The sequence below is a fragment of the Primulina huaijiensis genome, unplaced genomic scaffold (genome assembly GCF_012295235.1).
Source record: "Primulina huaijiensis isolate GDHJ02 unplaced genomic scaffold, ASM1229523v2 scaffold24871, whole genome shotgun sequence".
In the NCBI taxonomy this organism is placed as follows: domain Eukaryota; kingdom Viridiplantae; phylum Streptophyta; class Magnoliopsida; order Lamiales; family Gesneriaceae; genus Primulina; species Primulina huaijiensis.
Window position 1 is genome coordinate 310,120 of NW_027356090.1, and position 24,550 is coordinate 334,669.

A 24,550-nucleotide genomic window follows, 5' to 3' on the forward strand; every position below is an offset into this window, starting at 1 on the left:
AGAGTTCGGAAAAAGAAACGGCTACCAAAAAAATAAATAAATATCATTTGGTTAAAGAGATAGGTTTGTGAACGATAGAACGATCCTAGTCTTCGTTGAAAATCCATAAACTGCATAATCCATCATTCTAAATCATTAAAAATTTGATTGAAAACTTAAGCGGAAGTGTACCTGAAGTCATAATTCTGAATTCTTTAGAACGTGTCTCGATGTTCCTGCGTGATTTGGGGGACATGATCCATATATATTTAACGTCTATCATTATTTTCTGATATTTCTGTTTATTAGATACATTAAAGCTCAATAATCCGAAACCTTAATTGATCACTTTATTTTATGTTTAACTTAATAGACAACATAATTACTTACATATAAACTTATTTAAATAAAATTGATCCAACACCTGAGTCTTACCATAATACTGATGAAACGATCCTTGTTAACTGAAAGAGCTTTTTCTTGCCCTTACCAGCCTTTGGCACCTGCATATGGACAACGATAAACCCGACATATGTAACAGCAATACTACCATTAGAAATCAAAATGCATTATATTAATGAACAATTCAGAATATTTTGCAACATCTCAAATGAATTATGGCTCCTCAAGAGTGAAACTAACCTTAGTCCACATCTCCTTAAAGTTTTCTAGAACTATATCGCAGTGGCGATCAAAAGCTCTAACATGACCAAGAGGCTTTTTGTTATTCCTGCAGTTGATTAACACCTAGAAATCGCCAAGAAAAGTTCAAGCGCTCGACCCAAACCAACACCAATCCCCTAGGACATGATATTCAACAACGGAAGGTTCAAATGTTGATTTCTGCAAGATGAAGGCCAGACAAAAGAAATGAAGAGCAGCATTAACAAGTTTGAAGTCTCTTTTTGCAAGAGAAACAACCATAGACGGTCAATACATTTAGATCCGCACAGAAATACAATAATCCCAACTCCTTGATTCCTTTGGGTTGTATTTAGACGGATGAATTTGAAATCATTGAATTTCGATTATAGTTTTATTTATAACAATGAAATAATTGATGAAATTTTAAATCTATATCTTATTTATTTACATTTTAGTTACACAATAAAATAAATTTTAAATTTCTCTATTATTTAGTGAACTTGAGAACAGAAAGTGGACCGGTGTTGAACTCCTCTTCCTCATTCCTGGCCTGTTAAAGAAATCGACCAAATAAATAACAGTTCGGTGTTTGATGAAACACAAAACACAAACTCAATACTCAAGTGTACATTTGAAATTCGTTATTCATCAATCCAAACAATATAGATAAAAATGTTCTAAAAATGAGCCTAAAATAATAATAATAAAAAGTAAAAATTTAACCAAAAACTATCAATCGGGCCTAAATTTGTAGTTTGGATTAATAAAAGACATTATATAAACTTAGTCGGGTTTTTAAGATATATGAAAACCTTTTACAATGGTTTTTATGTAATTTTCCAAATTCGGGACTCCGGGAAATGTGCCTCTATAAATTACAGTTAATTGGGCCCATGAAATTGGGTCTACTTCTCTCTTGAAGCTGGATTAGGATTGCTGGTTCCACCATAGACTAATTTGAAGCCCTAGTTTTCATTCTTTCTGTATATCAGAACAGCTCTTACCTGCGCTGCGCGTCGTCGGCCGTCGAATCCGGTATTACGCATCTGCCGATACCATTTGCAGTCTCTTTTCATCTCTTCTTCGCAGATTCTAATCGTGTTTGCTGTAAATCTTGCAGGGAACATAGCGTGAAGATGAGCAGAGGCGCAGCTGCTGCGGGGGCGAAAGGCGGGAAGAAGAAGGTAACGAGCTATGTGATCGACTGCACGAAGCCGGTGGATGATAAGATTATGGAAATTGCTACGCTCGAGAAGTTTCTCCAGGAGAGGATCAAGGTGGGGGGAAAAACCGGCGCTCTAGGTGATTCTGTTACGGTTACCCGTGAGAAGAGCAAGATCACCATCACAGCCGATAGTTCCTTCTCTAAAAGGTGATTTCATTTGCAGTTGTGATTTTCTTAGTGTATGCCTTTTAGGATATGGAATGAGTTTGGCACAAACCAAGATTTAGTTGTTTGTTTGTGGATTGCGTCACTGAACTAGAAGATCGTTGTTAATCTGGAGCAGTGTAAATTTATATGCTTGTGATAACTCCGTTTAACTATCTTGAGAAGGTGGAGGACGGTTCCTTTGAAACACCAGCCGGAAGCATTTGCAACAGTAATCGTGCAGAAATTTTAAGCTAAATGACTAAATTATTCTGCATTTGACACACGCCGTTGATGTTTATTTGGCTATGAATTATGATTTTGTGATGTGGGATTTTGCTGTTCTGATTTGTCCTTTGAGTCATGAGTTTGGATCTTGTTTCATATTGGGTTGTTGCTACTTGCTCGCAGGTATCTCAAGTATTTGACAAAGAAGTACTTGAAGAAGTACTGTGTTCGAGATTGGCTTCGGGTGATAGCTTCCAACAAAGACAGAAATGTTTACGAATTGCGCTACTTCAACATCGCCGAACAAGAGGGGGATGAAGAAGATTAAAGATAAGTCTGCTCGGTTATTTGGCTTTGTTAAACTACTTTTTGAATCTAATTTATCGACTTCAGGCTCAATGTATTATGAATTTGCAATTTTGGTGACTATTGTTTGTGCTTTTTATCTGATATACTTATTAGCATTTCAACTTTATTTTCAAGATGGCTCTTGTAGCTTCTTATGATGATTGTTTTTGTAGCATTAGTCGTTTGCATATACTTCGTTTGTGTAACAACTAAACACACTTGACACAAGTTATTGGCTCTCCGAGATAGTAGATTGAAGTTGATTCAAACTAAAGTTTTGCACTTTTTTTAGTGAATACTGATCTTACCTGGCCCGGTTTAGACAGGGACAGTCGACCCGCCAGATGAAACAGTTTCTATTTTCATATGTAATGTTTGTGCTATAAGTTGGTTGGTGCACTGCCTTGAATTTCTCGGAACTGTGTTTCGGTCTGTTTTGGGCTTAGTTTGATCCGCCAAAGTCGGGCAAAATCATGCACGGGCCTATCCCACACTATGGCCCAGGATGACCTGGTGGATATTATCTACGTGTGGCATAAAAAATTTCCCCTGTAATATAGGCTGAGCACGCTCCAACTTTGCTGGGCCAAAAATAAATATGTTGGAATTGTTGATTTTTCCCCGACCCCTTGTGGCTCTCATGTCTTAAAATCGAGCTTCAAGTCCAGGCTATGGTACACCTTTGACAGAAACTCTTGAGATGTATTTGGATTGAAGTTCTCGAAAGTTGAAATAAAAAATATAATAATTAAATTGAGTATAAATACGCCACACTTGTTGGAGTGCACTTGAAAATTTCATTAATTTTAAAAAAATTCATATCCGTTTGTAGCTTATTTATAAATGATAAATCCATGCGAAGGGTTTCAAATTTTCAGAAAATAAGCTTATTTTTCGAATCCAAAGGGCTCTATGGAAAGGATGCTCAAATTGTTGGTAAACCAACAAACATGGGTTTGTTTTCGACAATAACCTTTTTCTAATTAAAGGACACAGCGACTTCGACATTCTCTTCAGCGATAAATGTGACAGGTTTGATTTTTCATATTCTAAACTCGGGAGAAAAAGTGTGTTTAATTTATATTTTTTAGTTTTCAAAAAACCTTTTTTAAAAAAGTTTTTAATCGGGAATAAAGTTGGTGGATTATTTATTTTTTTTTAAATATCATATAGTCTCATAGATGTATTTGAAATGAACAATATTATTTTGTTATTTTTTGCATAAAAATAATATTTTTTTTATGTTTCGGATAGGATATGAGATTTATCTCACAAAATTGATCCGTAAGACGATCGTATAAAAGTTTTTTTTTATTAAAAAAATATATGATTGTTTTAAAATTTAAAAATATAACATCTTGTATAAATGTGTGATATGACATTATTAATTTTGCAAGCGAGTGAAATAAAAATATAACTATTGTATATGAAAGTGGGTTGAAGACTTGTTTCGAAACAAATTTATAAAATGATTAGGAATCATTTATTTGTACTTCTGAAACATTAAAAGAAGGAATAATTTTATTCAACAATTACTTGTTAATTATCATTCGTACCGACTAAGTTTTTGTTTTTCGCAAGAGAAGAACCACACGCACCATCAAACAAATGTTTAACTTAAAATTCTTTCTAAGTCCTTTCGGAAATGGGATTATAGCCACTTGATTTTAGTCATTCCTAGTATGGCTGTTAAAGTCACGTGTTTCTTGCTTGTCTTACTATTATTATTGTAATGTAATACACGTTAGTCCGAAATATGAGGGCCCTTAAAAATTAATGACCTAAAAAAATCATCGCGAACGGGACAATATTACATAAAATATTGTCGATTATTATTTTTCGGGTTGGAGAGTTTTAAATATCATGTACCATTTATTTAGTTTACATTGTTAGGCAGGAGGACATTAAGCCAAACCAAGAAAGTTTGACATATATGGAGTGTCGAATAAATATTTAATGTAATTTATCAAAATTTTAAATTAATCATCATATCAAATATTTAATGTAATTTATCAAAAATTTAAATTAATTATCATATCTTATGACCAATTTTCCAAACCTATGTATGGAAAGCATACACAAACTTATCACAATTCATTGGTTTTTGTATTCTTGATTATGTGAAATAATTGCACAATTTGAATTATCCTGTCTTTTGCAAGATTTGTGATGGCCGAAATATAATTAATTTTTTTTATATTGGGCTTCAAAGAGAAGATCGTTGAAGCACACATTGTACATGGACAACTACAAAGAATTGGTTGGTCATCGACATGACACGAGCCGTATCTTTTAGATTTTTCGTTTTCAATAACGAGCTTACGTATTTAAAATAACAATTATATTATGTAATATTTAATTTATTTGAGTTAAATAGGTGATTTATAAAGTCTCGTTTTTTTACAGTATATATGAACCGGCAAAATCTTTCATAAAAAACCAATTGAACCGAGTCGACCAAAAAATTTAAGATAGTATCTGAATAACCAAATTGAAAAAAAAAAAAAGAAGCAAAAACTTGTATGAAACGGTCTCACGAGTCGTATTTTGTGAGACAGATCTCTTATTTGGGTCATTCATGAAAAAATATTATTTTTTATGTTAAGAGTATTACTTTTTATTGTGAATATCGATAGGGTTGACCCGTCTCACAGATAAAGATTCATGAGATCGTCTCACAAGAGATTTTTTTTTTAAAAAAAACTCCTTTTTAATATTTAAAAATAACTAATTAATTAATCTCACAAATAAGTAATTTGTTTTTTATATTATTTGAAAAAACCCGACGTTCTGATTTGGCTCGAATCCCAGGAGAGGAATGCTTAATTCTTCTCGAGTTTTATAAATAGGATTCTCCATGTCCCCCCTGAATACCGTCCCCCACCATTCGCAATTTTCAATCCTTTATGAAATCGTTAATGCAAAAGCGCGCTAAAAGTTAGGAGATGTTGTTTTCACTTGATGATTGAGCTGCAACGTGTGTTTTTCCTTTTGTTTTGATTGGATTAATTTCACTTTTTGATATGTTCGTTGATTGGATTGGAATAATTGGAGTGGTTCTCTGACAGGGAAGAGTTGCATTATATTTAGTTGTGACTTTTGGAGCCTTGAATAAGATTAATGGTTGCCTTGCGTATTTGATGTCATGTTTTATTTTAGTTTGTAAATTTTCGGTTCAATATGCATGACTATGTGCAGACTGCAGAGGAACTGTGTGAGTTTTCGTGTTAAGAAGAAAGACGTGAGATTAGACGAGAATCGCACTAAGAAAATCCACATGTTTTACTCGGTAATCTGGCGTGGTTTGTTTGTATACAGGAACTGTTCTGCAAGGATTTCTTTTTTGTCTCTATGTGTTCGCTTAATCGTGTTAATCATTTGGTTGGTTTAAGGAGCCAACTAGGTGAATGGAAATCATGATAGAAGATGTAATATGTTGCACGCTATCCCATTTTGCTTGCATGAGGCATTAATTCAAGTACAAATTCTCTCTCGAAGTTGATAATTATCGTTGTTGATTGAACTACGAGTAAACTGCTAGTTGAATCTTGTTGAAGTTTGTGCAATACGATCATTAGCTTAATTGGTGTTGCAATATGATGGCTTAATCTTAATTCAGTTTCTCTATTTTTTTGTGTGTGCTTTTAGTTACCGGTGTAATCTTTTTTATGTGCAACAGGCTTAACAGATGTGTTGTTTATTAGGCAGAATCATTGATTCTTCTCGGTTGAGTGTGAAATATTGATTACATTAATAAGATGGCCCATCTTAACAACACTTCTGACAATGCACAAGGAGGTTCTAATATCATTGGGCAAGAGAGATGTGCGTTCTATTTTCTTTTCCATGGTGAAACTAAACTTGGCAATGGTTTTAGGGGATTCTTGTATTTCGCCGCTCTTGCCTACTGTTTTATCGGATTAACAGCTATAACGGGCCGCTTTTTCCGGTCTATGGAAAATGTTGTCAAGCACACTCGAGCAGTGCAAGAGATAGACCCTTTCACAAATGTTGAAGTTGTCAAACACAAAAAGGTTTGGAATTACGCCATAGCTGACATAGCTCTGCTGGCATTTGGAACTAGCTTCCCCCAGATTTCTTTGGCCACCATTGATGCTATAAGAAATATTGGAAACTTGTATGCTGGAGGTTTGTAAATCTTTCGAGACGTAAACTTTATGAAAATTCGTTATGGGACTGGATCACCATAGGTTTACCTGTGGAAAGTTGAATCACTTTTTCCCCTTTGAAAATGGTGGTTCATTTTAGCATTTTCTTTGATGGATGCCCAATTTAGCAATGCCTCACCAACTTTACTAAGATAGAACTTAGAAGTGATTATTTAACATGATTTTCACCATGGTCATGTTAGCTGTTGTTTTAGTTTTTAGTTCTTACCACTTGGAAGCTACAAGGAAAGTTTTCTATGTATTAGTGAAAAAATTAAGCTGATGCAAATCAGGATTTGTGATATTTGGAATAATAATCCAATGATGGATTAGGAGACATCAAGAAAAAGATTATAAATATCAGGAGATATTACTGCAAGTTGTTATGCATTGAATCTCTTTTCACTTTCTTTTATGTGTTGTAACTATCCAGGAGTTGCCTGAATGATGGATTTCAACTTTACTCATTGTTTTGTTATGAACTTGATTAACAGGCTTAGGTCCTGGAACACTTGTTGGTTCAGCCGCTTTTGATTTATTTCCAATTCATGCTGTTTGCGTTGTGGTTCCTAAAGCTGGAGAACTTAAAAAAATATCAGATATTGGAGTCTGGCTCGTGGAGCTCATTTGGTCTTTCTGGGCTTACGTTTGGCTATACCTAATTTTAAAGGTCATGCTTTCTTCTCACATTGAGTTAGATTTCTCGAGCTTGAAATTATAAGTAGATTAAAATATTTGGCTATGTGATTTATTGTAATAGATTGTTGGGGGAAAAAATTAATTCCAAATACTTGTTCATGTTTTTCCATACTTCAAGAAGACCCATTGGTTCGTATAATCTAATGCAGGGACAAAATTTGGAACTTATGTAGTATTAGTTAGGGGAGAAGTGTAAATTAAATTTCAATCTGGCTGGGGAGAGGAAAAACCTATCCATTAAAGTTTATTTTCCCTCCAGCTGAACTCGATGTATTCTCTTTACCAAGCATGATGCCTTTGGCGAGATCTGAAAGTGTCACATTTTGGTAGAAAGTTTGTTGTTTGATCGTGTAGGAAGTTTAAAGTTTTGATGCTTTAAGAATTTGGAATTTGAAGAAATGGAGTGAACAGTTAATTTTACGACGGTGTACTCAAGTGAGAGAATCGAAGCATTTGATTTTGGATGAAGAACAGAATGTCAATGTCTTGTATGCATATCATTTAATGGAACTTTTTTTAGAAAATAAAAGTTCATAATGTAATGGATGTTTCAATGGTCGTGCTGACTAAGTGTTTGCTCATTCAACTTGGTCTAGTGAATCTTTTTAATCTGGTTCTAAACCTCTGAAACTTTCATTTTGGTTACTATGATGCTCAAATTTCTGTTTTCATGGATGACAAAATCAGGGGAAAAAAATAGAATTTTAATGCGGTTGATATTCCTATGGACAATGCTATCCTCTTTTAATCATTCTTTAAAGGCGTTGACATTATTATCAATCATGTTAATTGTTTTCTATATAAGCACAGAGTATTGAAGTGTTGAATACTTAAACTTTGCAGGTGTGGACACCAAATGTGATTACTCTTTTGGAAGCTTCGTTGACAGTACTGCAATATGGGCTACTGCTTACTCATGCCTATGCTCAAGACAAGCGATGGAAATACTTTTCTTTGCCAATGTAGGTCCTTGAATTTGCGAGAGAAATAATGATAAATGTTATTCTTACATCACTATTGTTAACCAGTGAAAGAACTGAGAGGCCGAAAGACTGGGTGCCACCTGAAAAATCTACATACGGTGATGGCCGCCAGCCTCATGAAAAGTACTTGGAAGTACTTAAAGATGGTGAAAATAGCAACAGAACCATTGTTGATATTTTCTCTATCCATGGTGATAACAACCGTAATTTTTTCTTTTCTCTTCCGTTTTATATTCTTCTGGTTAAAGTTCTTTTAAAATACATATTTTACTCTAAGGAAATTGATTATCAAAATTGTAGTATTCACAGTGTCGTTGAATTGTAGGCCCTCATCTTTCTGCATTATCAATTTATCATTTTACCTTTCATGCTTTAGCAAATTAAAAATCCAATAATATGGTCATTGCCAGATTACTAAATGAGGTTTTTACCTTCATATATTCCAAAATTTCTTGTAGTACTGATGGATTGGCAAATTGATATTACTACCTTGAAACCAATGCCTAAGCGGAAAAATTCTAGTATATGATTAAAATTCAAAGAACACTCGTGTAAGTCACTCCCTCATGTTTGATTCGAAAGTGGAATGTCACACAGAGCACAGAAAAAAAATAATATGCAATGCAGTTGAAAACCTGGGTCAAGAAGGTCATTATACTTTGATTTGAATATTTGAGAAGCAGCACTAACTGAAGGCATAGAAAGGGTTGTACTCTAACCTAAGTTGTTGAGGCGAGTGTTTAATGCTAGATGTCAACATTAATTAGAATGATATTCTATTCTTACTCCAAAATACTCCCAATAATGCATAGATGTCAACATTAATTAGAATGATATTCTATTCTTACTCCAAGATACTATGAAACTTGGTGTGAAGAAGCTCGTACCATTACAGTGTTAGGTATGTTTCCAACCGCAGAAAAAGATGGTTTCTCTGTTGTTTATCTGTATGCTGACAATGATGCTGAAGAACATTGTTTTAAAGAAGTTTTTAGGATGAGTAATTTTCTGCATCCTCTTCATTCTAATGCTTGCTTTGCAAAGAATAGCCTGCAGATCATGTGTTTAACCTTGATTTATACTGATGTTGCTGAATCCTCTTCAGAGCAATCCCATGAGATGATCTCTGAAAAGAATAACTTGTTTTCCATCTGGAAGGAGCAGTTTGTTGATGCACTCAAGGTACCATATTCCAGCTTTACTGTGCTTGCACATATAGTTCTTCATTTTATTTATTCTAGATGTCAGAGCTATTTTATGGTAATGCTATCCATTGCTATATATACTTTTCTTTGCTGAATATAATCTTTTCCTGAACAGTTGGAGTGCCCGGAATCTAGAAAATCAAATAATACGTGGCTAAGGCTTGCAAAGGGTTTTTGGCGGTTACTATGTGCACCATGGAAATTATTGTTTGCCTTTGTACCTCCTCATCAAATTGCTCATGGATGGATTGCCTTCATTTTCTCTCTAGCTTTTATCAGTGGGATAGCTTACCTTGTAACCAAATTTACAGATCTAATCAGTTGTGTCACAGGTTCACATCAACTCGTTATTTTGTCTGCTACAGTAAGTGTTATTTCAGGATCTCTGTCATACATCTTATCCACTGACATCATATGTAATAACAAATGTAGGTATCGATCCTTATGTCATAGCATTCACAGCATTGGCTGCCGGAACCTCGTGGCCAGATTTAGTGGCAAGCAAGATTGCGGCAGAACGACAGCTAACAGCTGATTCTGCAATAGCTAACATCACTTGCAGGTTCTTTTAGTTACTCCATTGTACAATCAAGTTACATTCTAAACTATCGAACCTCTAAATCAATCTTTGATTTTTTAACTTGTTTCCAGACTACTGTCTTCTTCATAAGGTCATATTTATTCGGACCATATGCTGATAGTTGGCCTATTTCTTCTTAAATATCCTTGAATGAGTCATTTCATTGTGTAGCCAACGCCCTTGCATTCTCTTGTTCAATGTAGTTAGTAAGACCTGGTTTTGTGTGTCATTCAAAGCTTATAAACCATAACAACGACCTCGTCGATGAAAGTTTGATTACAAAATTCATCATGATTTATTATTCATAATTTATCAAGTATTTGTCCTATTTATTTTTATACAGCAACTCGGTGAACATTTATGTTGGCATCGGTGTGCCATGGCTCATCAACACATTGTACAACTACTTCGCATACAAGGAACCATTGCGCATAGAGAATGCCGGGGGGCTTAGCTTCTCTTTGCTAATGTTCTTTGCTACATCTGTCGGATGCATTGGAGTTATGATATATAGGCGTCTGACTTTAGGCGCTGAGCTTGGAGGTCCAAGGCTTTGGGCTTGGATTACTAGCGTTTATTTAATACTGCTTTGGCTTATTTTTGTTGTATTATCATCTTTAAGAGTTTCACGAGTAATCTGAGTTTATTTTTGCCTTTCCAAGGACGAAACTAGTTTTGGGTATAATATTATATTATTTTACACAGACGGAAATAACATAAATAATCGTTAAAAAAATATTTCTTGTTATTGTAAATATATTATCATCACACTGCATCCAATGACATAAAATTATTTAGATATATGGGATCCATGGGAAGATGCAGACCCGACGTGCCCAAATAATTTTGGATCATTGGATTCGCCTCGATAATCATAGAATTTACTTTATGTGTATTTGATATTATCATCATCATCATCATCAAGGAAGCCTAAAAAAATATTGTTCTTACATCGAACATTGAAGGGACATCAGCCTTTTAAAATAGCTCGTAGGAGTGGGTTGACAAAAAAAAAAGTTTGTAGGACTATTACTCATTAATTTCGTGAATAAAACCATGACAATTACTTGTTAAATTAAGGGTAAATTGTCTTTAAAAATTCATATGAAATTATTTCACACATCAATTTTGTTAAAAAATCTTTGACACAATCCGTTAAATATATTACATTCTTATGTTCAAAGTTTTAATTTTACTTTAAAAAAATATTTTTTGTTAATTATATAATAAAAAATATTGTATAATATAGATTGATTTGAGAGATATAAGATAACTACTCATTTTTCAATGGCTACATAGTTACTATTTCAATGGCTACATAGTTGCTATTAAAAAATTTAAGATAAAAAATATTCCCTCAGCCTGATAAAACCAAATCAGGATTCCCATCCCCCCTCCTATTTCAGACTACTACATTCAATCGAATCATTTATCATTCCAGGTGAATTTGGTGTATATGAGTGCGTATTAGTGTGATTCAGCTCTGGAATTGGAAATTTTTTGAGTGGAATCTGTAGTTTAGAGCTTGTTTCGATGCATAGGCTTAGTGCTGATGCTTCGGATTAGAAATGGTTTCTGTTTCTCCAACGGCAGGTGCACATTATTCATGTCGTTTACTTGTTATGGGATGAACTGTGATTGTTTATTTTTTAATGTTTAATTTTTGGAATGCGGGTGTTTGTGTTTTTTCTGGAGCAAGTCGTTTGTTTGTTTGTTATTTTCTCTTTGTCGAGTTTGGGTAAATTTTTGTTTCACTATTTGGCCGAGGATTGTAAGATACGAACCAGATTGAATTCTTTCATCCAATATTTCAAGAACCTTAGTTGGAAATATGTGTGAGCTTATCTCTCACTCCCAATGTAAGCATGCAGATATTCAGCCCTTGGTGAGTAGTTTGTGGGGCTATTAGACACAAGTATAAGCTTTAGCAAAAAGTAAAGTCCAAAACTAATTGCTTCTGTCAATCTCTAATTGCATCAGTCAATATGTACGATGATCCTTGATTTGAGTATATTGATTTTTTTCTTGATATGCTCCTTTATTAGTGATAATCATGCCTTGATCTTCGCAATTATCCTTAACATGCCCCCTCAATCTGGCGCGTGGGAGATGACAAACACCCATATTGTTTCTGAACTTTTGGAAAGCATCCTTAGGTAATGGTTTTGTAAGATGTCAGTAAGCTGAGACGAGGACGGAATGTATCGTGTGAGAAGATAGCCCATTGCAACTTTCTCCCATACAAAATGATAGTCAAGTTCAATGTGTTTTGACCATGCATGAAACATCGGATTAGCTGACATATGGAGTGCACTAATGTTGTCACAAAACAGTTGTGGTGTTTGTGATAATTTAATCCCAATGTCTCGAATAAGGAATGTCAGCCAAGTTATTTATGCTGTTGTGGAGGCCATGGACGGTATTCGGCTTCAGAACTAGAGCGGGACACAGTAGCTTGTTTCTTTGAACACCAAGATATGCAGTTTGCACCAAGAAATGCAAAAAATCCTGTAGTACTTCTTCGGGTGGCTAGACAACCAGCCCAATCAGTATACCAAAGGCATAGAGAGTTGTAGGACTTTGAAATATATAGCGAACACCAAAATTTCGTGTACCGTTTTTAAGTACCTCGAAATATGTTTCACCGCCTTTAAATGAACTAGTGTAGGATTGCTGTGAAACTGAGAAACCTTATTGACCACATAAATTAAATTTGACCTCGTGAAGGTAAGGTATTGTAGTGCACCTACCATGCTTCGAAAATCAGTCGCATCAACAAGCTCTGAATCTGAGGGTTACACTTTGTCTTTTATCGTAATGGGTGTAGAGAAGGCAACACATTCAAGCATTTGTGTTCTGTGAAGCAAGTCGTGAGTGTACTTTTGCTGCGACAAGAACATACCAACAGAAAAAATTCACTTCAACACCAAGAAAATAATACAGTAATCCGAGGTTCTTAATAGCAAATTCTTGGCCCAGCTTATCAACTAAACCTTGGGCAAACGCATCATTATTTCCTGTAAGAATTACATCATCGACATAAATGAGAAATAATAGCATTATATCATTAGCACGATAGAAAAAAGTAAAGCATTGAATTTGCTACAATAAAAGCCAAGTTGTTGCAGATATTGAGAAAGTCTATCAAACCAAGCACGAGGTGCTTGCTTCAATCCATAGATTGATTTCTTAAGCAAGCAAGCATGATTTTTCTTTGTGGAATCAATGAATCCTGGTGGTTGTTCCATGTAAACAATTTCTTTAAGATTCCCATGCAAGAAGGCATTTTTAACATTGAGTTGCCTCATATGCCGTTTGAATGACAAGGAAAGAGCAATCACTAGCCATAGTTGGACGAACTACCGGACTAAAGGTTTTGTCATAGTTGACACCCGAGACTTGTGTGAAGCTTTTTGCAACTAAACGAGCTTTGAAGCGTCAATTGTTCAGTCCTCGTTTGTTTTAAACCAATAGACCCAATTTGAGCCAACAATGTTAACTCTAGAGGGCCTGGGAACTAGATCCCACGTACCATTGGACTTGAGAGCATCAAGTTCACTTTGCATAGCACTTATGCAATGTTGATCTTTTAAGGCTTCTTTGAGGCTGTTTGGTTTTGATGGAAGAGATTCTTTTGTGTCAACGATAGCATATTCTTGCAACTATGAAGGTGTTTTGTGTTGTTTCATTGGTCGAGAGATGGTTTGAGAATTTTCTTCAGAATGTTCAGTGAGAGGTGATTGAGTTTCCATATTCTGTGGTTGTTCGGATGATGACTGTCCATGGCTCAATCGAAGTTTTTCCAGCCTGCTCGTAGTTAGTCTGCATAATTTGCCTTTGTGTAGAAGTGCCATGAGTTTTTATAGTTAATGACTTTGATGAGTCAATGATTTGTGATTTTGTAAGATCAACAACGGACATCTCCAAGGTTGTGGAAGTATCAACATCTGCATATGAAATATTATAACAACAATTTATGAAATTATGAGCAATTAAGGATTGAGGACTATCTTTTTTTGATTTTTCTTCATTTGAAAAATCTTCCAACGTGTTAATCAACTCATCCAAGTTCGGAAGTTCTAACAAGGAAAACTTGAGATTTTTGGGCCAACTGAGTTGGTTTTAAATGGAAGGCTTTTTCATAAAAAACGACATGCCGTGGAATATATACTCGTTTTGTTTTCTTTTGTGTATCGGGTTGTATCCAACGAAAACACATGAGTATGTTTTCTTGTCAAACTTTGAACCGCCTTGATGTCTCAAAGAAGGAAAACACAAGCATCCTAGCACCCGCAAACCATTATAATCTGAATGTCTTGTTATAAAGCTTGTGATAAGGGCTTTCATTCTCCAAAACTGATGATGGTAGAGGATTAATCAAATATACATCAGTAAAGAAAGCTTCAACCCATAAAGATAATGGTAAATTTGCATGGAATAACATCGTAAGTTCGGTCTCAACTATAAGTTGATGTTTTCGTTCCGCTATACCGTTCTGTTTGGGAGTTTCAGGACAAAAAACATGCATCTCGATTCCTCTATTCTGAATTTGATCAATAAAAATATTTTCCCCCGTCACATTGAAAAATTTTGATTCTTTGATCGAATTGGTTCTCCACAAATTTATGAAATTTGATGAAACAATCAAGAAAGTCTGTCTTTTCCTTTTAAGGATAGAACCATGTAAATCTACTGAAGTCATCAACAAAAACCGCATAATATCGAAAACTTTGATTTGGGGCTACAGGAGCTGGCCCCCAAAGATCACAACATATTTTCTGAATGGGAAACTTTGAGAACTTATTATTCGTTTTAAAGGAGAGTCGACTTTTACCCATTTGACAGCTAATACATACGTTTGGTTTAGCTATCCAATGAGAAATATCAATGACACTTTTCTTCTTTAACAAAGATACTAACTTTGAATTAGGATGTCCTTATTGTTGATTCCATAATGTAGACGATGGACCTCTTTTCCTTGATGCTTTCAAAGCTTCATGAAAAACTCCATCCAAGGCATATAATTGCCCCTTTTTATGCCCCTTCGCAATTATCCTTTGGTTTTGATCCTTAACAACAAAGTCAGAAGATGTGAATTCAAAGGTGCAATAATTATCTGATGCAAAATTTCCAATATCAGATTCTTTTTCAAATGCGGAACGACAAACACATCATTAATTTGAACTTCTCTTCTTTGGTAGAAACATGTGCATCACCCACATGAGAGATTGGTAAGGAATTTTCATCACCCACAAAAATCATATCATTGCTCATATAAGATTTTAAAGATGACAATTTACTTGCATCATTTGTCATATGCGCAGTAGCCCCAGAATCAACGTAAAATGATTGATCATTTTCAATGTTAAGATTGAGCTAGGGGCAATCGTCCGATTGGTAAGAATAGTCAAACCTTTACCAACACTCAATGGCTAGATGGTTATGCTTTCCACATTTTTGGCAAGTAACTTTATCGGGATCATTCGAGTTGGAGCGCTGAATATCCATCTTCGGAGGACAACTGGAATTTCTGGGCAATGGATTTGTATTCTAGTGTTGTTACAATGCAGCGTTTTGGATGTTGTATCTTCCAGCTGGTGTAAAACCTCTGCCACGAGAGTTGAAGTGTCCTCTTCGTCCATTTTGCCTGACCCCTTTGGCTAAAGAAGTCCTGAGCATGTTGGATGTGTGTTTTTGATTCCTCTCGTTGTGAGTTAAGCATTTTGAAAATCTGTGTACTGGGCACCTAAGCCCCTTGCAAATTGGAAGATCTTATCACGATCTGGAGCTGGTTTCCGAATGGCTACAAGATTATCACATATGAATTTGAATTCTTTAAGGTATCCTCCAAGTGGGCCAACCCTTCTTAATTGCCATCAGCTGATGTTTCAGATTTCCTTATTTTTCGATGGTGATGGGAAGTAGTAGTTGTACTAGTGATGTCCATAGATCAAAAGCAGTTCCTGCTTCTCCGAAAATCATGTTAAGGACATCTTCCGTCATGGTTCCAAGGAGTCATGAAGTTAGGAGTCCGTTTGTCTCCCAGATTTGATATTGGGAGTTCGTTTGTTTTTCTCTCTTTTCATTCATAATTTCTTCAGCTGGTTTTTCATTCACAGAGATGTGAGGGTAGATACCAAGGCTGCAGATTAATGGGATGATTTGGGATCGCCGCAAAAGAAAATTGCTTTAGTTTAGTTTGATGGAGATCAAAATAGAACATTGGTGAAATGACCGCAAATTGAGTTCAGGTTCTTGCTTCAATAAGGAAGAAGAAGCTGAAGACGTTTTGTTTTGGTTTGTTGGTATAGGGCCCGTCTCTGATGCCATGAGAATTGTAAGAAGAAAAATGGATGGAAGCTCTATATATCCAAAACTAGTTGCATCTGTCAATCTCTAATTGCATCAGTAATGTGTACAATGATCCTTGATCTGAGTATATTGATTTTTTTTCTTGATATGCTCATTTATTAGTGATAATCATGCCTTGATCTTCGTAATTATCCTTAACAAAAGGCAGTTTAATCAATTTCAGAAATTAATCTTTATATTTTAAACAATCATACATAAAATCTATTAAATATTTAAGGCATAAAATTGCAAATTGGTTGGGCATCTGGCATTGAAGGCTACATAAGATCAATGTAATGAAATATTTGGATTTTGTGCTCCAGGGGTCTTTGATCTTGTAGCTCGAGAAACCACTTCTTCCAAAAGCTCAAATTTGAAGGAAGCGTGCAATCAATAGTTTTATGTATTAATATCCATCTAATCAAGTGATGAATCGCTGCAGTTCTGCACTCACTATGGTTGTTTTCTCGTGGTTTCCACATCCCATGGCTGCTTTATGTTTGCGGCACGTATCGCTATTCTATGCTCCCAAGACGATAAGAAAATGTGTTATTAACGCCAAGCTCGAGACCGAAAAAGACGATTTTTTATTCCAAAACGCAATGCAACGTGCTTCTCTTCGTCTCAAGGAGACCCTTCGTGCAGGCAGTGTCTACTCTATATGCGCACGCACCCAGAATCAATCATTGTTATTTGCATGCTTTTTCATTCAATTTTTCCGAGTATCTTCATGCATATTTATTTGTCAAGGACTTTGCAGGCACAAACTGGTGATTTTTGTCAGTAGGATGAGGAATATATGATCGTATGCGTGACCTGATTTTGTACATTATTGCTGAATATGTTAAAAACTAAAATTTTTGATGCATGAGAAATGCGACTAATATATCATAGTCGTCTCTGTTATCTTTTTACCATGAACGGGTTTTTGAACTATCTGTATGCTTAGATTATTTGTTATGAAATTCAAAATGAAACCACTGTCTTGTCAGAATGAAACACATACATTTCGTGTCAGATATATGTTTTCGTGCAGATGCTATAACTATGATTGTGCAATGAACATCCTCTGTTTGTGTTGGAATAATGCTTTTGCAGATCCTCTATTTGTAGATCCATACATTGAATGCCTTTCACCTCCTGATATTCTAGCTGATGCAACTTGTGGTCTGCACAAGCACTGCCTTGCTACCAAGTTTATTGATGACAAATTGGTCAACGATATGAAGACAAACGAAGAGCTTAGGCAGGTATTACACTGGCGCATGAAGAATGCCGAATTATTAGTTTCCAAGGTTTTGAAGTCGTGTGAATGGTCGTCCTCTGGCACGTTGTAGGTTGTGTTGATGACTGATGGAATGGATACACGACCTTACAGGCTCAATTGGCCAGCATCAACCATAATATTTGATGTGTCTCCCGAAAGAATATTCGAACAATCAGTACAGAAACTCGAAGGTATGTATGATGCCACCTTTTCTTCTGTATAATCCTAAAATTGGACAATTCACTGTATTTATTGATGACTACCAAAGCTTAGAATTACATAATTAAGGTGGGTAAAACTCGAAGCTATGATATCATATCTTGGTCATGAATATGCATGCATATCCTAGTTTATATTAAAATCTTACCACATTTAAACAGAGTGGATAAATTGAAGCAAAAGGAATTTGATCATTGTATGATATTGTGAACAGATATCTTTATCTCGAATAACATTTTAGATCATTTTTACTTTAGCATCTTTCAATGAACAGTGACACTTCCTAACCCTACTTTTTTTTGAAAACCATCAGATGTTGGGGCTAAGATTCCGAGAAGGTGCTTGCTTCTTCACGTGCCATCTGAAACATCTGACATACAGCAACATTTACAAAGCAAAGGATTTAATGGTTCCAGACCTAGCGTCTGGGTTTTCCAGGTGATTAAGCTTGTTCATTGGGTATTACAGTAATTTTCCAAATTGTAATGCCAAAGCTAAAGCTTTGCGCCTGATCTTACTAGATCTGTTTTAACATAAATGCTGAGTTAAGTTTATTACTGCAGGGATTTCCAATATTGAGTTTGGCTAATTTTAAAGATATTTTAAACGTGGTCGGTAATTTAGCCACGAAGGGATGTCTCTTGTTTGGGGAAATGCCTGTTTGGTTGGGTGATATTGAAAATGGAACCACGGTTAGTGAGCTGTGTTGTTATTTAAGGGAAACACCTATTATTTTGATTTCAATCCGTCTTTACTGATCAAAATATCATCTATTTGTTGCTTGATTCAAGTCTACAACGAGGATCGATAAGCTCTTCATGGGACAGGGTTTGCGGGTGGAGCTCCTGGATTATGAGGAAGTAGCCCATAACCTTGGGAAAGAATTGGCAGGGGATAGATACATTAATACGCTTTTTGTTGCAGAGAAGCTGCAATATTCTGACGATCAGGTTAAGAATCTTTGTTCTTGTCGAACTCCTCTATTCATAATTTGTATTGTGTTTCCATTGTCTCGATAGTTCTTTGCGCATTTAGACCATGAGTACCGAGAGTCATGGGGTCTTTAATCTGTTTACAGATGTCATTGTGGAGGACAGAGTTCCAAAGGATAGAAGAAGAAGGTGACGAAGAAGGATTTGAAGAGCTCTGAATGCACTTTTCATAGTTTTATTGTTGCTTGAGCCAACACATAATAAATTCCTCACAACTATGTTATTATCACACGTATCGAATTTATTCACTGTTATATATATATATAACTTTTTTGAGTTATAATTAAAATTAAGATGTCTATTAACTAAATTTATAGAAAATAATTAAAATAAATTTTAATAATATAATTTTAAATTTCATCAAAATTTTATAATCAAAACTCAGAAAAATAAAATAAACAATGTTAATAATTTTGATTTTAAATTATTTTTAATAATAAAAAATATGTTTCTAAGAAATCTCAAGATATAAAACATATAGAAAAGAATAAATTAATTAGTTTTGTAATATGTGAATTTGATATATTTCTCGATTAATTATCTGTCAAAATCTTTAAATTGAATCAAATATTATTAAAATTTCATAAGTTATTAAAATAAAAATAATATTTTGAATATATCTAGACTTTTGCAAAGCATGTTTAAATATCACATTATTTTTAAAAATTTTACAACATCACCGAATTTTTATAATTAATCCATAAAATCGCTCAAATTCTAGAATCAATTCATCCCTTAAAGTTCACCTTAATATTTGGATATATAAATGCTGTACTTTTTAATAGATATATATATATATATATATATCCTTGGAGAATAAAAATTAAATAAGAAACTTATAATCCAGATACAGCAACCCAATCATATATGAAACTAACAGACAAAGGTAATGTCAACAAAGGTAAATGTAGCAAGAAAACATCAAATTCAGAACGAAAAGGGGAATTACGGAATCGAACAGATCTAGTAATATCAGATGATCCATAGCATACTGTTATTATTATTATTATTAGTAAACCTAAGTCCTGAAGAGCTTATTGACTAAACCTAATTTGAAATGGTCATTTAGCCCCAAATCTCGAAATCCAAGCACTTGCGAACTGTACCGTGGAGCGATTTGGAAGCGACATGGATAATTTCATTCGGAGCTTCATATCGTCGGGACAACCGATCATGATTCGAGAAGAGGGAGGAGCCTATCGAAGCTAAATTTGCCCTGCTTCTCTCCATTCACGCAGTCAAAACCACAACCACATTGCGGGCTCTCCGCGAAATTATCAACCGGAAAAGTAGCAGAGGCGATACCGACAGAGAGATACAGATCATCGCCGTCCATGGTCACCTCCACGATATTTATCCAGAAAAACAGTATTTTGACTTGAATACCTTTCAGGTTCTTTATACTCTTGTACGAGATCGTGCCGGTGACTTTGGTGCTGTACTTCAGATTGTATCCTTGAATCGTGAAGCTGCAGGTTTGGTCCAAATGAACCTCGAAATTCCCCGTGCTGGGGTCTAGTTCGTAGCTAGTCACGCCTTTCGGCAGCAGGCCCACGGGAAAGTCGTACGATTCGAGAACTTCGTATACAGTTATCAACGACTCTTCGTCGGCGGCTGTAATCGCCGGAGAAGCGCAAAGGAGGCCAACTGTTAGGAGTATGAATATCATGGTAGCTGAGATAATTACGATAACGTGTTGAATTTCGAGAAGTAGCTTCGAGATTTCTTTTTTCCAGAATTTATTTAGTGCTGTGTGGTGCTCCTTGGTGAGAACTTTGTTTTATTATTATTTTATTATTATTATTATTATTATTATTATTTTATTTTATTTTATTCACACGTCTTTGAATTAATGACGACATCGTCTCTTTTGCAAGTATTTGTCAATTGAGATTGTGACACACAATATGACTTTACCAGGCCTTACTCAAGATGGGCCTCAATGGGCCGTTGGTTCTCTCCTGCATTCCCTCATTCGTAGTATATAAATGGACAAAACCCTAATCAAATTAAACTTCTCCACTCAGCAGCAGCAGAACCACCAGCAGCCGCCATGGTACGTTTGCTGATTCGAAGTTTTTACGCGAATTTCATTTTTGTTTACCGACTAATTTTGATATTCAGGGTATCGATTTGATCGCCGGAGGTAAGTGCAAGAAGACCAAGCGAACGGCTCCTAAATCCAATGATATATACCTTAAACTCCTCGTCAAGGTTTCACCTTTTCTGTTTCATGATTTATTATTATTTTTGAATCGTTTGAAGATATTAGATTCTGGAGATTGTAGTATGATTTGATTTGGTTGCATATGTTGGCGCGACAGTTATATCGGTTTCTGGTGAGGAGGACCGGGAGCCGCTTCAATGCGGTGGTGCTGAAGCGGCTGTTCATGAGTAAGGTCAATAGGGCCCCGATCTCTCTCTCCCGTCTTGTAGCTCACATGAAGGGAAAGGTATTCTTATTTCTAACTTTTTTTTTGCGGAATCGGTATTACTTTTTTAGATCCTAATACGTGATTTTCTATTTGTATTGATGATGACTGAATTGATCTGCTCAAATTGGTGAAATGAATATGGCCATTGTTAAAAATTTAGAGTTGGAATGTTCGAAGAAGAATATATTTCTAGTGAATGCAGGTAGTACTGCCAAATTTTAAGATTTAATAATTATACTATGAGTCAGACCTCTTTCATGAAAAACCAGAACTTTGAATGTGATATAGTTGCTAGAAGCTAAGTCTGGTCGGATGTTTTAGGGATTTGTAACAAAGTAAATCGGTTAATTGTACCCTGCTACATGGCTTCGTCCAGTCACTCTTTCATTAAATGCTGCATATCTTAGTTCAGTTTCTATTTTTAATTGACTTTAGCATAAGAAATTTATGGGTTAACCCATGTTATAATATAATGATAATTGACAGGAGGACAAGATTGCAGTTATTGTTGCGACTGTCACTGATGATCCTAGGATACATGAAATCCCAGCTATAAAGGTGACTGCCCTTAGGTTTACAGAGACTGCAAGGGCGAGGATTGAGAAGGCAGGAGGAGAATGTTTGACTTTTGATCAACTCGCTCTTAGAGCTCCTCTTGGCCAGAATACGGTGAGAATTTTGAACCTGGCTGATTCCAGTTCTTTTTTGTTGGTTATGTACTTGAGTAGTTGACGTTCGACAGTCTTACATGTACTGCGATAGATGGTGTGTTATATAATGGTTGTTCTTCACTTATGTATCATAATATAGTATGGGATCGAAGCTATAACCTTGTACTAGTAGAACTCTTGAGTGATTATTGAGCTGTCGTGATCAGGTGCTCCTGAGGGGCCCTACTAAGGCTCGAGAAGCAGTCAAACACTTTGGTCCAGCCCCTGGTGTTCCACATAGCCACACCAAACCTTATGTACGAGCGAAGGGAAGGAAGTTTGAGCGTGCTAGAGGAAGAAGAAACAGCAGAGGCTTCCGAGTTTAAACTAAAACGATTGAAGGTTTCAAGGTTTCGTATCCCCTGGTGCATTTTCTTGAGCTTGTTGATACAGCTTTCGGAAGCACCTGTTCTATTTTTTCCGTACTGTTTTATCTGCATTGCATCACACTCTGAAATTTGGTGAGACCTTGTTTTAGAAACAGTTTTGAATTTTGAAATTATCATGACTTTTGTTTTTGAATGCTTGTGAGCTGGTTATATGGTGATCATGGATTCTGATCCTGTCAATTCCTTTTAGCTGTGGCATTAGTGAATGTAATCGTGTCGTTATATTTTTTATATTGTTAGGACAACGTATCTTTCTGAGTTACTTTTCTCCAATCCACCCTAAACTCGAGTGGCCCCAAAAGAAAATGGTAAACTTTTTGTTGGGACCATTAGGCCTTTAACATGTATTTCTAAACTTAAATTGATAAACGACTTCGAAATAAAATGTTAAAAACGCATCTCTTTTTTTCCTACATATATTATGTAGTTAAAATATTCTCGTATGATGATGTAAACATGTTGACGGACGAGCTTTTATTTCTTTTTTTTAATGAAATTATTTTCATTAAAAGAAGTAATAAGATAGTACATGTATAATTATACTGAGCATCCTCAAGATTATCCCACCATATATATTCCTTAGCTAAACATAACCTACTACAAATCCTCGATTACATTTATTGTTCGGAATACAACGTAAGTTTAAAATCTTTATCTCAATTATGGTCGTAACATCCGGTTTCTCATTGTCACAAACATTGTCTTGTTTTTCACATTCCAAAACTGATATATTGTGGCTGCAAGTTCCATGCATATCATCTTGTTTATCATAGAATTGCCACGGTAGACACCTCCAAAAGCTTTGAGAACTGCAGTCGCCGATCTCATACATTTCTTCATGCCCAGCTAGTCTCGAATATCGTCCCAAATACTCTTTGAAACATTGCACCTGAAATAAATATGTGCACTGGACTCTGGTGCAACGTTACATAACACACAAGAATTTTCTAGAACAAAATCAAGCCGATCTTAGTGTGTGTAAAAAGTCAGAGCGCAAACCAGTGTTAACGACTTAGATAATAGAGGTTGCGATGGCCACCGGCCCTCTTTGTGCACAAAAAAATCATACGCGTTCTTAAGACCTGCTGTGCCACTGAACCAAGAACCGAGGCAGGAAATGACCGCATCTAACGAGTCAAGTTCATGAACCAACCCATCCCAAACACCAGTAATCTGTTTAATTAGTGGTTGACGGACGAGCTTTTATTTCTATCAAAACATTTATGGTTCTTCTATCTATTGTGGGAGAACTCCTGATTTCGATCATGTTCTTCTATGCTACACCAGAATTTCAGGATATTTAGAAAAATGGATTAGTCAACTATTTTTAAATAAAAAAATGAACTCTCCAAATGTTTGAAATATAATATAGAAAGTATTTTTAAAAAATAATGGTCAAGTAGGGTTAGAGAACTAAACATCTTAGAATTTCTCATATCTAGAGGGGAGATGGGGGGGACTTTCGACGGAGCCGTGTCTTGTCAGAAGTCCCAACTCTGTGGGTGGTCCTTGTCCTACTTCAACGTGGATCTATGATAGATAATAAATGTGTAAATATGAAAAATGACACCCGCGTCCGTTGGGCTTTAATGGCCGTGATATGGAGTTGCAAACACTTGTCCACGGAACTGTGGATGATCGTGTGCTCTCTCCATGTAGACTCCTGGTTTTATAATGTTTCAAGGCACGAACAAGGTGGCTTCCTCAAACATGGGACGACGAGCAATGAAAATTCTTAAAATAGTACTCAATTCATGAGGCGTGAAATTATATTTACAAAATGGTTGTTGTAAACAGATAAGAATGAGTTAATTTCTTTCCTTTTTATTTTTGAATTGAAATGAAACCCATTTCCTTTCTCGTAGGGAGGTGTTTTATGTGTTAGGCCGTATAATAAATTATTAAAAAGAAGAAGAAAATTAAGAATTTATGTCATTTAAGCTTTCAACTAAAAATTTCATTAGTCAAAATATTTTTTTATC

The 24,550-nt window shown here is 35.4% G+C and overlaps 5 protein-coding genes across 17 annotated transcripts; 4 read left to right on the top strand and 1 right to left on the bottom strand.

Moving 5' to 3' along the window:
• The first annotated feature begins 1,504 nt into the window (after positions 1–1,504).
• Positions 1,505–2,730, top strand: LOC140967238 (large ribosomal subunit protein eL22z-like). The gene is made up of 3 exons (XM_073427648.1): positions 1,505–1,659; positions 1,745–1,996; positions 2,405–2,730. Exons 2-3 carry the CDS (start codon positions 1,761–1,763, stop codon positions 2,547–2,549), a joined length of 381 nt encoding a protein of 126 aa, XP_073283749.1. The 5' UTR covers positions 1,505–1,659; positions 1,745–1,760; the 3' UTR covers positions 2,550–2,730.
• Positions 2,731–5,352: 2,622 nt separating this feature from the next.
• On the top strand, positions 5,353–10,903 carry LOC140967283 (magnesium/proton exchanger-like). Of its 6 annotated transcripts, none has more exons than XM_073427717.1 (9): positions 5,355–5,858; positions 6,274–6,718; positions 7,233–7,408; positions 8,281–8,399; positions 8,466–8,623; positions 9,526–9,602; positions 9,741–9,957; positions 10,058–10,187; positions 10,549–10,903. In XM_073427717.1, exons 2-9 carry the CDS (start codon positions 6,328–6,330, stop codon positions 10,844–10,846), a joined length of 1,566 nt encoding a protein of 521 aa, XP_073283818.1. In that variant the 5' UTR covers positions 5,355–5,858; positions 6,274–6,327; the 3' UTR covers positions 10,847–10,903. The 6 variants fall into 6 exon arrangements, with proteins under 6 accessions (XP_073283821.1, XP_073283818.1, XP_073283819.1 ...); XM_073427718.1 differs by having other exon boundaries at positions 6,278–6,718; XM_073427715.1 differs by having other exon boundaries at positions 5,356–5,858; positions 6,249–6,718.
• A 630-nt stretch (positions 10,904–11,533) lies between these two features.
• On the top strand, positions 11,534–19,304 carry LOC140967300 (O-methyltransferase 1, chloroplastic). 8 transcript variants are annotated; one of them, XM_073427750.1, is made up of 10 exons: positions 11,537–11,646; positions 16,325–16,620; positions 16,880–17,201; positions 17,621–17,628; positions 17,663–17,806; positions 17,894–18,014; positions 18,356–18,480; positions 18,606–18,734; positions 18,834–18,992; positions 19,121–19,304. In XM_073427750.1, exons 3-10 carry the CDS (start codon positions 16,985–16,987, stop codon positions 19,190–19,192), a joined length of 975 nt encoding a protein of 324 aa, XP_073283851.1. In that variant the 5' UTR covers positions 11,537–11,646; positions 16,325–16,620; positions 16,880–16,984; the 3' UTR covers positions 19,193–19,304. The 8 variants fall into 8 exon arrangements, with proteins under 8 accessions (XP_073283852.1, XP_073283851.1, XP_073283850.1 ...); XM_073427749.1 differs by having other exon boundaries at positions 11,563–11,798; XM_073427751.1 differs by lacking the exon at positions 16,325–16,620 and having other exon boundaries at positions 11,534–11,646.
• Positions 19,305–20,023: 719 nt separating this feature from the next.
• LOC140967295 (uncharacterized protein At5g01610-like) lies at positions 20,024–20,795 on the bottom strand. The gene has a single exon (XM_073427733.1). The coding sequence runs from the start codon at positions 20,701–20,703 to the stop codon at positions 20,206–20,208; it is 498 nt and encodes a 165-aa protein (XP_073283834.1). The 5' UTR covers positions 20,704–20,795; the 3' UTR covers positions 20,024–20,205.
• Positions 20,796–20,955: 160 nt separating this feature from the next.
• Positions 20,956–22,748, top strand: LOC140967294 (large ribosomal subunit protein eL18y). Its single transcript, XM_073427732.1, has 5 exons — positions 20,956–21,090; positions 21,159–21,248; positions 21,359–21,487; positions 21,956–22,138; positions 22,347–22,748. The coding sequence occupies exons 1-5, from the start codon at positions 21,088–21,090 to the stop codon at positions 22,503–22,505; spliced, it is 564 nt and encodes a 187-aa protein (XP_073283833.1). The 5' UTR covers positions 20,956–21,087; the 3' UTR covers positions 22,506–22,748.
• The last annotated feature ends 1,802 nt before the right edge of the window (positions 22,749–24,550 follow it).

Excerpts from the sequence above, each read along its gene's own strand:
- LOC140967300 (XM_073427751.1), top strand. The coding sequence starts at position 16,985 with ATGAATCGCTGCAGTTCTGCACTCACTATGGTTGTTTTCTCGTGGTTT. Across the intron at positions 18,015-18,355 it reads ATCAGTACAGAAACTCGAAG|ATGTTGGGGCTAAGATTCCG; the intron begins GTATGTATGATG and ends GAAAACCATCAG. Across the intron at positions 18,735-18,833 it reads ATATTGAAAATGGAACCACG|TCTACAACGAGGATCGATAA; the intron begins GTTAGTGAGCTG and ends GCTTGATTCAAG.
- LOC140967294 (XM_073427732.1), top strand. Across the intron at positions 21,249-21,358 it reads ACCTTAAACTCCTCGTCAAG|TTATATCGGTTTCTGGTGAG; the intron begins GTTTCACCTTTT and ends TTGGCGCGACAG. Across the intron at positions 22,139-22,346 it reads CTCCTCTTGGCCAGAATACG|GTGCTCCTGAGGGGCCCTAC; the intron begins GTGAGAATTTTG and ends TGTCGTGATCAG.
- LOC140967295 (XM_073427733.1), bottom strand. The coding sequence starts at position 20,703 with ATGATATTCATACTCCTAACAGTTGGCCTCCTTTGCGCTTCTCCGGCG.
- LOC140967238 (XM_073427648.1), top strand. The coding sequence starts at position 1,761 with ATGAGCAGAGGCGCAGCTGCTGCGGGGGCGAAAGGCGGGAAGAAGAAG. Across the intron at positions 1,997-2,404 it reads GATAGTTCCTTCTCTAAAAG|GTATCTCAAGTATTTGACAA; the intron begins GTGATTTCATTT and ends ACTTGCTCGCAG.
- LOC140967283 (XM_073427720.1), top strand. The coding sequence starts at position 6,328 with ATGGCCCATCTTAACAACACTTCTGACAATGCACAAGGAGGTTCTAAT. Across the intron at positions 9,958-10,057 it reads TCTAATCAGTTGTGTCACAG|GTATCGATCCTTATGTCATA; the intron begins GTTCACATCAAC and ends TAACAAATGTAG. Across the intron at positions 10,188-10,548 it reads ATAGCTAACATCACTTGCAG|CAACTCGGTGAACATTTATG; the intron begins GTTCTTTTAGTT and ends ATTTTTATACAG.